An 11,975-nucleotide genomic window follows, 5' to 3' on the forward strand; every position below is an offset into this window, starting at 1 on the left:
AAATTAGCTATTAGCTAATAGTTATTTGGTATAATTTTTTTTTTTCAAAAAGCTAATTGAAAAAGTTGCTTGGAGTAACTTTTTGAATTTAGCCTTTTGGAGTTGCAAAAAGCTAATCAACCAAACATTTATATTGGCCCTGTTTGGTAAAATGGCTGTTAGCTGATAGCTGTTTGTTGTTAGCTAATTGGGTTAATTAAAGGGTATAAATAGTTGATAAAATTAGATGATTGTAGAAAAGTGTTTGGTAAATTAGCTGTTAGCTGATAGCTGTTTGGTATAGTTTCTTTTTCTCAAAAAGCTAATTGAAAAAGTTGCTTGGAGTAGCTTTTTGAATTTTAGCCTTTTGGAGTTGCAAAAAGCTAATTAACCAAACATTTCTATTGATATTTTAACTAAATCAAACAATTAATAGTGGTCAAATAAGCTAAAATTGGCCTATAGGCCAATTTTTTACCAAATAGGGCCATTGATATTTTAACTAAATCAAACAATTAATAGTGGTCAAATAAGCCAAAATTAGCATATAAGCCAATTTTTTACCAAACAGGGCCAAAGCCTTTATCGCTTAGTTTTCGACTTTTCGAGAATATCTTAGCTAATTAATTAGTAGTTGTTGTTTAAAAACTTTAGATGCATGATTTTTCTTCTTAAGGTGCATAATTTGTATTTTTAAGTGCATCAATTGTTAAAATTTAAAGTGCGTCAACCTAAAGGGCGTAATTTTCCATCTTAAAGTGCGTCAGCCTAAAGTGCGTAATTTAAAGTGTGTTTTCACACACACACACACACACACACACACACACACACACACACACATATATATATATATATATATATATATATATATATATATATATATATATATATATATGTTGTGTACTTGCACTTGCGTCTTAAAACTATACAATGTTTATGTTATGTATTGTTTAAAGGAACGGTTATCGGTAAAAGAAATGCTGAAAAGCCTGCCCAACTAGTGACAGAAGAACGTGCATCATTTTTGAAAAAACTCATTATTGAAAACTAAAATGCCTTTGTAATTTGTATTTAATGATATTTAAACTATTTTTTGATAAAGAATTAAAAATAATAATGCCACAATAATATTAAGACAAAAAATGGATGTTCTTATAAAAAAACTTAGGGGACGCTTGGTTCACTATAAGTGTTATATTACTTTAGATAATGTTGAATTGTTAAAAATGTTAAATTACTATTAATATAAAGTTCATGTGTTTGGTTTAAAATTGAGGTATGTAATATAAATCTATTTAGTTGAAGAGTTATTTTTTTATAGTATTGTATAATGATTATTTTTACTTAAATACTGTTAAACCTATTTTTATATATTTTAATATTTAAAATGAAAATTAAAATAAAAAAATAAGACAATGATAAAAGTATAGAAGAAAATGATTTAAAATTAATTAACTAAGAGTTTGAATTAAAATGAAAAAAATTAACAATAAGACAAGGGAATGTGAGAATATCTAAGAAATGGGAGGGTATCTCACATTTCCTTACAATAGCTAAAAACCTTATGTCGAAGTTATGTTACATTCTCAAGAGAAAATTGCATAACTTAACCAAACATGAGAATATTATATTACCGAGCAAATATAACCTCGATTATCTTATATAACTTGAACCAAACGCCCAAGTAGACAGTCACCTATAAATCTAAGACCAAAAATGGAATTAACTCTAATAACTCAACCAAACATATTAATATCACATACACTAATATTAACTAAACACAATTCCAATACAACATCCCAATAACCTAGCATTCCGAACTAAACGCCCCCAAGTTCTTGATGATAACCATTAACCAAATAAGGTGGGAAACGGACCTAATCCCAGTTCTGGAATTTGTAGTAGAACAAGGATTAGTTGTAGATTTCCTTTCCAGGAAAATTTTAGTAAAATGTTCTTTTAAACATCAGTCAAAAATCATTTTTTTCAAAGAATAGAAATACACCGTAAAATTAACTAATAGCAATAAATCAATACTACGGGAAACAAAAACTATATTTTTATAATGCCTCAAAATCCTAACCTGCCTTCACGTTGCCCAATTCCCGCTTGAACTTGCATATTGTTCTCAGGGAGCAGAAAGACTTAGAATACAATCCTAGTACAGTCATGATTGTTCCTTGCCTGCTATTTCAAGGCATCACAAAATCAATATTTTACTTCTCAATTGCTTTAAAAAAAAAAAAAAAAGCTTCCTAGTTGTGATTGAAAGGATAGAACTCACTCTCGGAATCTGTTTTCGAGGTATTTTGAGGTGCCTTCCTGTTCGATGCCTCCGCTGAAAAATTATTATGCAAACTCAATTTTCAAGAAATGAAGTGAAATCTAGTACACAATATTGTACACGGCCAGTCTAGAAATCTACATGAAGCTGAATAATATATTTGAGTAGATTCATGGGTATGAAACCATGCAATAAAGAAATGGGGTGATTTATACTCCATTGATCATGTAAACAATTAGTGAAGAGATTTGAAAATAAAGAGCAGCAACAATAATAATATAGTAATTAGCCAACAAGACACCGGTAAAGCTAGGATACAAACTATAAGCTAGGTGAAGGAAACTACAGAATGAAAAGATGCCACAGAAGAAATTATAAAAACAATTAAATAACATCATATCGTATTCCTTGACAGATCAAAACATGAACTACAGAAACCTAATAGCCAATGAAAGTGCAAAGCAACATATTAAAAAAAAAAAAATCAAGCAAATATAACTCCAAACTTAGTCACATCTAGATCAATGAATCTGGAACAGCACTCAAGGCCAGGGTGTGATGTATTTTCTGATTTTTCTCCATACAAAATGGAGACATGCCTACATAGATTCAGAAATATTGGACAGTATGTAATATCATCAATTTTTTAACAAAAGGACTATTAATAAAGAAATCTCGATATTCATATTTGGGATCAACAACAAATATCAGAAAAACCATTTGAAAACTCACCTTTGAATTTACTTTTCTTTTTTGCTCTCCTCCTCTTCCTCTCTGCTTGTGTCAGCTCTGCTTCTTCTTTAATATCTCCTTTGCCAATAAAAACTTCCTCAGGAGCCAGCATAGCAGCATCAGAGGTAGCCACTGGTGCAATCTGCCATGCAAACAATGCCATGAAATGACACAACAAATTTGAAACAATGCAAGTATGATAACCTATGAGATGAGGAAAAAATTTTAAGTACAAAGCAATACATTACCTCTTCCATTGCAAGGGCAGGGACACTTGCTTGAATAGACATATCTTCTATGACCTGTTTGAGTTGATACATAGAGATCCATATAAACTGCATCATAGTCCATATACAACAAATTATTGCCAAATCTAGAGCAGGATATAGCCTTACCGGTTTTGGTGTGAAATGGAAATGAGATAATGCATCCAACTTCAGGCAGAGTTTCTTAAACAGCATAGTTGCCTGTGAACACGTACAAAAGTAGTCAGTAATTCACAATTTTTCATTTTTATTCATCAGCATTTTGCTTTGGGCTGTGGATTTCTTCCCCAGAGCTGAACTCTATTCAGGTAAGAAGAAAAGGTGCTCACATCCTTTTTCCTATTTCACATTTTGCCCCAAACTGGTGATTAATAGTTTTCTGGCAAATGTCACTGTAGAACATTGAAAAATATTTTTCTAGGAGATTTTTTCCTTAATTCTTTTCCACGAACCAAACAGGCCATAAGAAGTATAAAAGTAGTCGACTTAAAACATATAGATATGTAATATGAGAGGACAAAAACTACTCTAGTAGACTTCTTCCTGTTGGGGAAAGAAAGATAAGGAAAATCTGAGCAGCAAATAGTTCACACCTCTTTCTTTTGCTCATCAGAAAAAGTCATTGCTGTTGAAACAAGGCCAGTCTTCTGGACATATTCCTCCTGCATTAGTATTCAATAGACATCAGTGAATTGTAAAACATACAGTTATTAATCAGAAATAATGGCCTACTACATCTCTAGCACCACTTTTACAAGACAAATTTTAATAAACTGACCTCATAAACTTCAGCAAGGCCCTTTTTGCTCTTATTATCATCCTGCATTAAAAAAAGAAAAACAAAAAAAAAAAACAAAAAAGGTCACAGATTCTCACATCACTTTTACTTGTTAAAGGATCCAGAGAGAAGCACATTGATAGAAGAACCCCCCCCCCCCCCCCCCCCCTCCCCCACCCCAAAAAGAAAAGAAACATTATTCCAGGGAAAAACAAATTACCACTTCTTTTATCTCTCTTGGTGCTCTTGATGGCAAACTAGGAGGCTTCTGAACATCATCAAATTGTTCCTGCAGATTTACAAAAAGGGTTGAGAACACTTGAATGCTAGTTGTTCCTCTCATATTTAACCTTTTTAGTTTCATACAAGGGCTCAGAATGTCAAACCCCCAAACTTCAAAAGAAAACAAATAACCATATAGATATAGCAACCAAAAGATATAAAACAAACTTGAATGTCAACAATCTAAAGAATTGATTCTATTTCAAAGATAAATAGCTTACTGAGGTAACATAGAGTAGATAAGATATGCAATGATAATCACCTCAAGGACCCGTTTTCGAATTAATTCTTCTAGAGACAAAGTAACCTCTTCTGTAATTACAGGGGCAGGTCTCACGTTGTGCTCAAAATCTAGATCAACCTCTAATGCACTATTTTTTGGCCTTTTAGCAGCAGTTACCTGGCATTAAAGACCACAGTCAATTGATACAATTTGTGATGCATATAGATCTATTTATAATTTTATATTAAAGGAAACCATAGATGAACTATTTTACCTCTCCTTGCATAGTCCAGGCTTTTGGTTCTACGTTTGCCTTCTCCATTTCCTCTATCGTAGAGCGAAGTTTTAGAAGCTCTTGCTCATGGGTAGAAAGGTTTTGGTTCCCCTGCCAGAAAAAGATGGACATGGCTGAGTAATATATTATCTAAAAAGAGCATAATCACTCAAATATAGATTCCATATTATTGAATCTCCTTTTCACCAAGAGGAATTGAATGCACTACCTGGTTATCGTCATCAGATACTTCTTCGTCCATTTCCATGTGGTCAGATCTATCAAGTGGTTTACGTTTTCCCTTGTGATCTGTCTTTCTAGCAAAGAAATCCTCATACCTATAATCATGTAAGCACAAGTTAATTAAGTGAATGTCCATGCTCATATCTGTGTAACATCAAGAAGTTGTGACACTCCAATGACTATATCATCTAAACAAGAGGCTTTCAGTCCAATTAATGAAAGTCAGCCTAAATTTTTCCCTATTTTCTTTTTACAAAATATTGAAATAAATGTAGAACATAATTTACAAAATCAATTAAAGCCACAGTTTAGACCAAAAGATGGGTAAGCCTACAATAGTACAATGGCCTTTTAATGGAACACGAATTATTATATGTTACATCTAGGAGAGAGCATTCATGCCATATCCAAGACAGCTCAATTTAACATTGAGAAAATAAAGCTACAGAGCACGGTTATCTCACTAACATTTCCTTTTTTGAAAAATTAATATCATCGAATTCAAAAAATATCATCGAATGATACAAAGACAGTGCTCACAGAAAAAATAAAATAAAATAAGAGTTTAAAAAGACGTGTACGACACATAGCCTCCAAATATCAGCCCATGCATCTAAACACTGAAGTATAGATTCCTGACACAAAGTGCACTAATTACACACAATAAGAAGAATAAAGAAAAATTGCTACATAATTTTCAGTATATTTTTAGAACTGTTTTTTTTTTTTTTTTTTTTTTTTGTGATAAGTAATGATAGTAACTTCATCTAACATGTCTGCAGGGAAATTTAAATATTTAAATAAAATCACCACTAAATAAGCAAAGGGGGTGACTAGAGCATATGCAATCCAAGGAGTTAGACATCAACTCCAAGCACATATGGAATGAGAACATAAAGGACGATCTGTTAGAAAAGATGATAAATCTTTTTCGTCCCACAAAGAAGCTACTTGAAGCAATTAAGTGATTTACAATTTTACATATAATGAGAAGTGGGTCTAAACATAGGCTTGGGTAGACAGGGAGAACACTTGCAATCAGGAATTGGAAACTGGGTGGGGGGTCAGAGAGGAGGCCAAGACATTGAGGAAAAGAGTAAGTTTGAAGTATTGGCCTGCTACTTAAGCATACAAAGTAGTTACAAAAAGCCCCTTCAGAATTTCAGAATTGAGAAGTGCAAGCATTGAGTGGCAAAACTTTACCTAATGTAATGATTATGCACCATTTCACATGAATATTACTACAGTTAGACAGAAAATATAAACTAAGGAAATTCATTTTGCAGCACCTGGCATTCTCCATGTCCCCATCTGCATCAGAGGTATCATCCTCAAGGTCCACATCTTCAAGCTGCAAAAATAAATACAAGCATAAGAAGTACTAGCCTTCCAAAGCTCTTTAAGCAAGGCTTCAAATTTTAATCAAAGTTCAAACTGGGGGATAAATATTCATACCGTTTCATCCTCTTCTTCTACATTTTCCTCCTCAGACTCTGATTGTTCAACTCTCTTCCTCTTCTTCTTTTTCTTGGCTTTATCATCCTCCTCGTAACCATATTCCCTTGCCTCATCATCAGCCAAAAATTTTTCCAATTCCTTTATCTTCAAGAACTCATCTTCAACCAAGCCAGTTCCATCATCCTCCTCCTCATCCCCCTCATCCTCATCCTCATCCTCATCCTCCCCCTCATCCTCATCCTCATCAAAATCATTCAAGTCGGCATCGTCAATATCATATCCTTCTTTGTCTAACACTTCCAGTAGCCCACTCTTTTTCTCCAACCCATTTGGTTCCACATTGAACTGTTCTGATATACTTTCCAAATTCTTCTCGAAGTGACTAACTCGGCGTCGGAGAGCGGAAAGTAAAGGCTCCGATTGGATGTCAATTTGCTGCCATATCTGCTCTGCATCGAACCCGTCGGTTAGAAGTTGCTCAAAAGGAGACTTCGGGGTGAAGGGTTTGAGGGAAGAGTAGAGATATTTGCAAGCTAATCGTGCGGCCGCCGAAAGTTCCGACGACGGTGAAAGGTAGAGTGGTGGCTCTGATGATTTCAGCCAGCGAAGCGCCACCTCTCCGTCGTTCTCCATGTGGGCGATACCTGCATTCACGAGAGGTTTAAGGTAGGGCTTGTGAAGAAGGATTTAATATCCAACAAGACAAGTTTAATAAGTAGAAGGTCATAATACAAAATCCAACAATACAAGTTTAATAATAATAACCACAAAAGCACAAGTCCGTACTACAAAAATCCAACACAACTACACATGTTTAACAACACCAAAACCATAAGTCCATAATACAAAAAACTAACATAAGTTTAATACAATGTCTTGAAAATCCATCAATAACAACAATGTAAACATAATAGCATTCAAACATAAATGAAACAAGTCACGGCTTCAGCATAATTCCTCTTGTTCAAAATCCTCCTACACAATGAATAAACAACTAAACATGGTAACGTCCAACTATCTAAGTATCTAACATTGAATATTATTATAACAATAAGAACCAAGTCAACCAACACTTCATTGAATAATATAACAGTAACAACAAATACTTAATCAACCGTAAGAATCAACACTTATGATTATTACAGCAAATTAGCACTTCATAAACAAGTAAACAAGGTAAGTAGGTAATATACTACTGATACTATTCATTTAAAACTATAGATTCAACCCCCACACTGTAAAATATAACAACAATTTGATTCATATATATATTATTTAACAAATATTCAAACCCCACCGGGAATTAGTGCTGTCAAAACGAGCCAGCCCGGCCCATCTCGAGTTCAACCAAAAACAGGCCGGGCTGTTTGGTTTTTTATACAGGTTGGGATTTACAACCCAACCTGTAATTAGGGATGGCAACGGGGCGGGACGGGGGCACCGTCCCCGTCCCCACGGGCATTTTTCGGGGACAATCCCCGCCCCGTTTTTATTTATGCCTATTAAAAAAAAAAAAAAACTAAAATCCAGCCATAGCAGCATTCTTAAAAACACAGCATAGTTATTTCTCAAAGTCAGCAATATACAATGATAATGAACCATTAGTCCATTACACAGTATGCTTATTTTTCAAAGTTAGCCCAGGCTCAGCAATATACAAGAACATAGTCTGATAGTCCAGACTCCATATACAAGAACAAAGCTCAGCAAAAATTTAAAATAATAATGAAACAGACTCCATAGTTAATTTTCAAACATAGTCCACAATTAATTTTCAAACAATTAGAGCTCCCTACTCCATATATTCACAGAAAATCCAGCCATAGCAGCATATATAATATATGAAATTTCTTTTAATTTTAATATGTAAAAATTTACCTTCAGTGAGTTCAGTCGAGTTGTAGTCGTTGAGTCCTGTACGGTCGCCGGTGAGAGACGACTGACGAGAGACCAGGTCTGACTGTCTGAGTTGTCCGGAGCAGAGAGGGAGACGGCGACGGAGCACTGGCCGTCTTGGTCACTGGTCACTCAGACGGCGAGCACTCCAGAGTCGTCCGGCGAGCTCTCCAGAGTCGTTGGCAAATGGCGAGGGCAGACACGATCTGACAGTCACAGGGCACAGGGCACAGGGCACTGAGGACGTGAGGAGACTAATAAGAGACCAAGAGAGTTAAGCCTATAATGGGTAGAAAAAATGGCGATCACAGATTTTAATCAAATGAATGGCTCAGATTGATTAAAAGATTGATAAGATTTAAATTTTACACTAAAATTTCTTAAAATACCCACACACTGTTACTAATTCCGTTAAAATTTTAAGAATTACAGTTAGTTCACGTTAACTTACTCATTGATTTCAATAATAAAAAAAGGTCTTAGGTTCGAACCTCATCCCAATCAAAATTGGCATAATTAGTACTCTATTTTACTCTTATTAAATTATTATATAAATAATAATTTAGTAGCTACAACAAAAAATTATAGATATGCACTTCTTTAATTTAGAATTATGTGTCCACAATGCCTTTATTCAAAAAAAAAATTTATTCATTATCAATAAATTAAATAAGAGAAATAATTGTATTAGTCATATTGTCTTTATTTTTCTATAATATAAAAATTCTTTATATTCAAATTTATTAATTGATTATATTCGCTACATTGTCCTTACAATGTCTTAATTCAGTGAAAAAAAATTATTCATTATCAATAAATTAATTAAGAGAAATATTTTCATTAGTTATATTGTCTTTATTTTTCTCAAATGTACAAATTTTTACATTCAAATTCATCAATTGATTATATTCACTACATTGTCTATTATCTTTTTTGTGCACTATTTTTCTAATTAAATATCAAAGTTATAATACAAAATAATGCTATATATTTATTTACCAAGTATTTTATTAATACCATGAAAAAATTTAAAAAAATATAATTAATAAAGCCAACCATATTACATACTTGAGAGATTTTGTGACAAAGAGAGTATTCAAATCACACAACAAATTGAAGTGAGAACTACCTTGCAATGTCCTTGTTTGACAATCAGCAGTTAGCGGATTTGACCAACGAATTTATTTAATTATTAACACTAGGTAGAAAAAATGACCGCCAAATTATTAAAACAAATGAATGGTTCAAATTGTTCAGGTTTTAATTTTTTTTAAAGTTTTTCTAATTTATCCTTAATTATATGATTATCCATTTAACTTTTCCGATAAATACCGTTAATTCACCGTTAGTCTAATTCTAATATTAACGTCTAATATAGAATTATAATTACACCATTAATCTAATTCTTATATTAAAGTCTTAATAGAACTTAACCACAAATCCTAATGTCGAAATCTCCTCAAACAATATTAGTATATATTTAATAGTTTATGCCCTAATTTTTATTTGTTATCCCTTATGTCCCGTATTTGGTTTCAACCATACCTATACAATTATTTTATTGACAATTATAATCAATCTTGACTATATTATCTTGCATTTGTAAACTTAGAATTACATATTTAACCCGCACGGGCTTAGCTCAATGGTTTAGTGGGCAGTATTTGGGAGAAGATACCAAGGTTTGAACCCCGGCGGCGGCAGTGCGGGAATTATGTCCAAAGTGGGTAGATTCCTTGTTCGCACCGGCATTTGGTCCTGTCTGCTGAACCATTGAGTCACCGTGATTTACAACTTCCCACAAGGCTTTGTCGGGTCGGAGTGTGGGGGGCCCTTGGGGTTGGGGACTCAACCTTTGGGAGAAGAATTACCTATTTAAATACGCAAATTCAACCTTCAATTATCTATGCATAAACAATTTCAATATAATCTTGCCTTAATATACTTTAAAGTACTTATTTAAAAAAAAAAAAAAACATTGGGCATTATCCCAATCGCGCAATGCGCTTATTTAAAAAAAAAAAAACATTGGGCATTATCCCAATCGCCCAATGCGCGTAAAAAACTAGTTGAAATAAGAGACGATGGCAGACTAGGGTTGAATCTTTTGTTTTAAATTTCTACTAGTTTTTGCCCCGTGCGATGCACGGCATAAAATTTAAGTAACTTTATTATTGATAATATTTTAAAATAAAATATTAATCATGAAATTAAAACTTATTCTGAAATGTATTTTTCTTTAACAATATTAAATTGGTTGTTATATCGAACATCACATATTGTTAGCATATATTTTAAAGAATTGTGTTATAACATACCACATGAGATTTAAAAAGTGTACATTAAAATAATTATACACACACATTTTTATAATAAAAAAAAATTTAAAAATTAGGAAATCAAACAATATACAATAAAAAAAAGTATGAAATTAAATTTTCTTATATATAAAAACATTTATTAATATGATTTGCAATTAAAGCCTATAGTACATATACTTGACAATATATAAATAAAAATACAATATCATCATCCTACATTGAAACTAACTACGAAAATCTTTTCTCAAACATTGATTAATAGTAATAATTATATACGTACAACATATATAAATCTAAACTAAATATGAAATATTTAATGACATGAAAGAAAAAATAAAACCTGCAATGCTAAGCCAAATAAATATTTAATTATCTATCCATATAATCCAGTTACGTTGCATTTCAGCCCAATACCCGAGCCCATTAACCCAATTATAAAACCTCATTACCAAACCCTAATCCATATTTTTTGACGATTGCGCTTCCGTCTACTCTGTTTCGTTCGTCATTCTCTCTAAAATGTTCACTAACTTACGCGAACCTTCTCTGTTTCCGGCGTCTTGACACACTCGATTTTAAATCATCGCACGTTCAAGTAATCCACTGCAAAAAAAACTTTTTAGATAACCTGACCATAGTTTTTGGCCGTTGTGGAATTGCTTTCTACCCCAAATGCCGATCTGAAAAATCGGGTGACCGGAGCAAATCTAAAACAAACTAATACATACAGTATCATCTTCAGGTAAAACTTATGGTTTAAAACGAAATTAAGAAATACATCATATTTTCTAATTACTTAATATCAGTTCAATAATTATTTGTTTAAACTTATTCGTCTCTCCAATATTATTGTTCATGCAACTGATTTAAATTTTAAAAAACTTTTTTTCAATTTAGTAACTGATTTAGTAACTTTTTTTAAAAAAAAATTTCCCTCTCAAAACTATATTAAAATGAACAATTAAATTGTTGTTGATCAACAAATTTGTAAGAATAAAAAAAACAGGTTAATCTTATTTTTTTAAATTGGATACTCTAATTTTTTTTCCAGTAAACAATAAACTAATTTATATAATATAAAATGTTAACTTAAAAATACTGGAATGTATTACCTGCTTCATCATTAAATAACAATAATTGTAGATTAACATGTATTGAAAATAGATAAGTATGATGCATTATATACCTTAAAATGATGCAATTTCATTTAATTGGTATTTATTACCTTAAAATGATGCA

The 11,975-nt window shown here is 32.4% G+C and overlaps 1 protein-coding gene across 2 annotated transcripts; it reads right to left on the minus strand.

Annotated features, from left to right (window-relative positions):
- Nucleotides 1–1,844: 1,844 nt before the first annotated feature.
- LOC109190898 (U3 small nucleolar ribonucleoprotein protein MPP10-like) lies at nucleotides 1,845–7,186 on the minus strand. Of its 2 annotated transcripts, none has more exons than XM_019341498.1 (13): nucleotides 6,517–7,186; nucleotides 6,351–6,412; nucleotides 5,048–5,156; nucleotides 4,819–4,929; nucleotides 4,584–4,721; nucleotides 4,260–4,328; nucleotides 4,040–4,081; nucleotides 3,855–3,923; nucleotides 3,391–3,462; nucleotides 3,244–3,297; nucleotides 2,996–3,137; nucleotides 2,264–2,317; nucleotides 1,845–2,163 (listed from the first exon to the last, which is right to left on the minus strand). In XM_019341498.1, the coding sequence occupies exons 1-13, from the start codon at nucleotides 7,150–7,152 to the stop codon at nucleotides 2,147–2,149; spliced, it is 1,575 nt and encodes a 524-aa protein (XP_019197043.1). In that variant the 5' UTR covers nucleotides 7,153–7,186; the 3' UTR covers nucleotides 1,845–2,146. The 2 variants fall into 2 exon arrangements, with proteins under 2 accessions (XP_019197043.1, XP_019197042.1); XM_019341497.1 differs by having other exon boundaries at nucleotides 1,845–2,166.
- Nucleotides 7,187–11,975: the final 4,789 nt, after the last annotated feature.

Source organism: Ipomoea nil, unplaced genomic scaffold (genome assembly GCF_001879475.1).
Source record: "Ipomoea nil cultivar Tokyo-kokei standard unplaced genomic scaffold, Asagao_1.1 scaffold1596, whole genome shotgun sequence".
Taxonomy (NCBI): Eukaryota; Viridiplantae; Streptophyta; class Magnoliopsida; order Solanales; family Convolvulaceae; genus Ipomoea; species Ipomoea nil.

Bases quoted from the DNA above. Each gene is read 5' to 3' on its own strand.
- LOC109190898 (XM_019341497.1), bottom strand. From the start codon at position 7,152: ATGGAGAACGACGGAGAGGTGGCGCTTCGCTGGCTGAAATCATCAGAG. The intron at 4,930-5,047 runs GTAGTGCATTCA...TTTTTCTGGCAG, and splicing joins TATCTGATGACGATAACCAG to GGGAACCAAAACCTTTCTAC. The intron at 2,167-2,263 runs GTGAGTTCTATC...GCCTTGAAATAG, and splicing joins CTCGAAAACAGATTCCGAGA to CAGGCAAGGAACAATCATGA.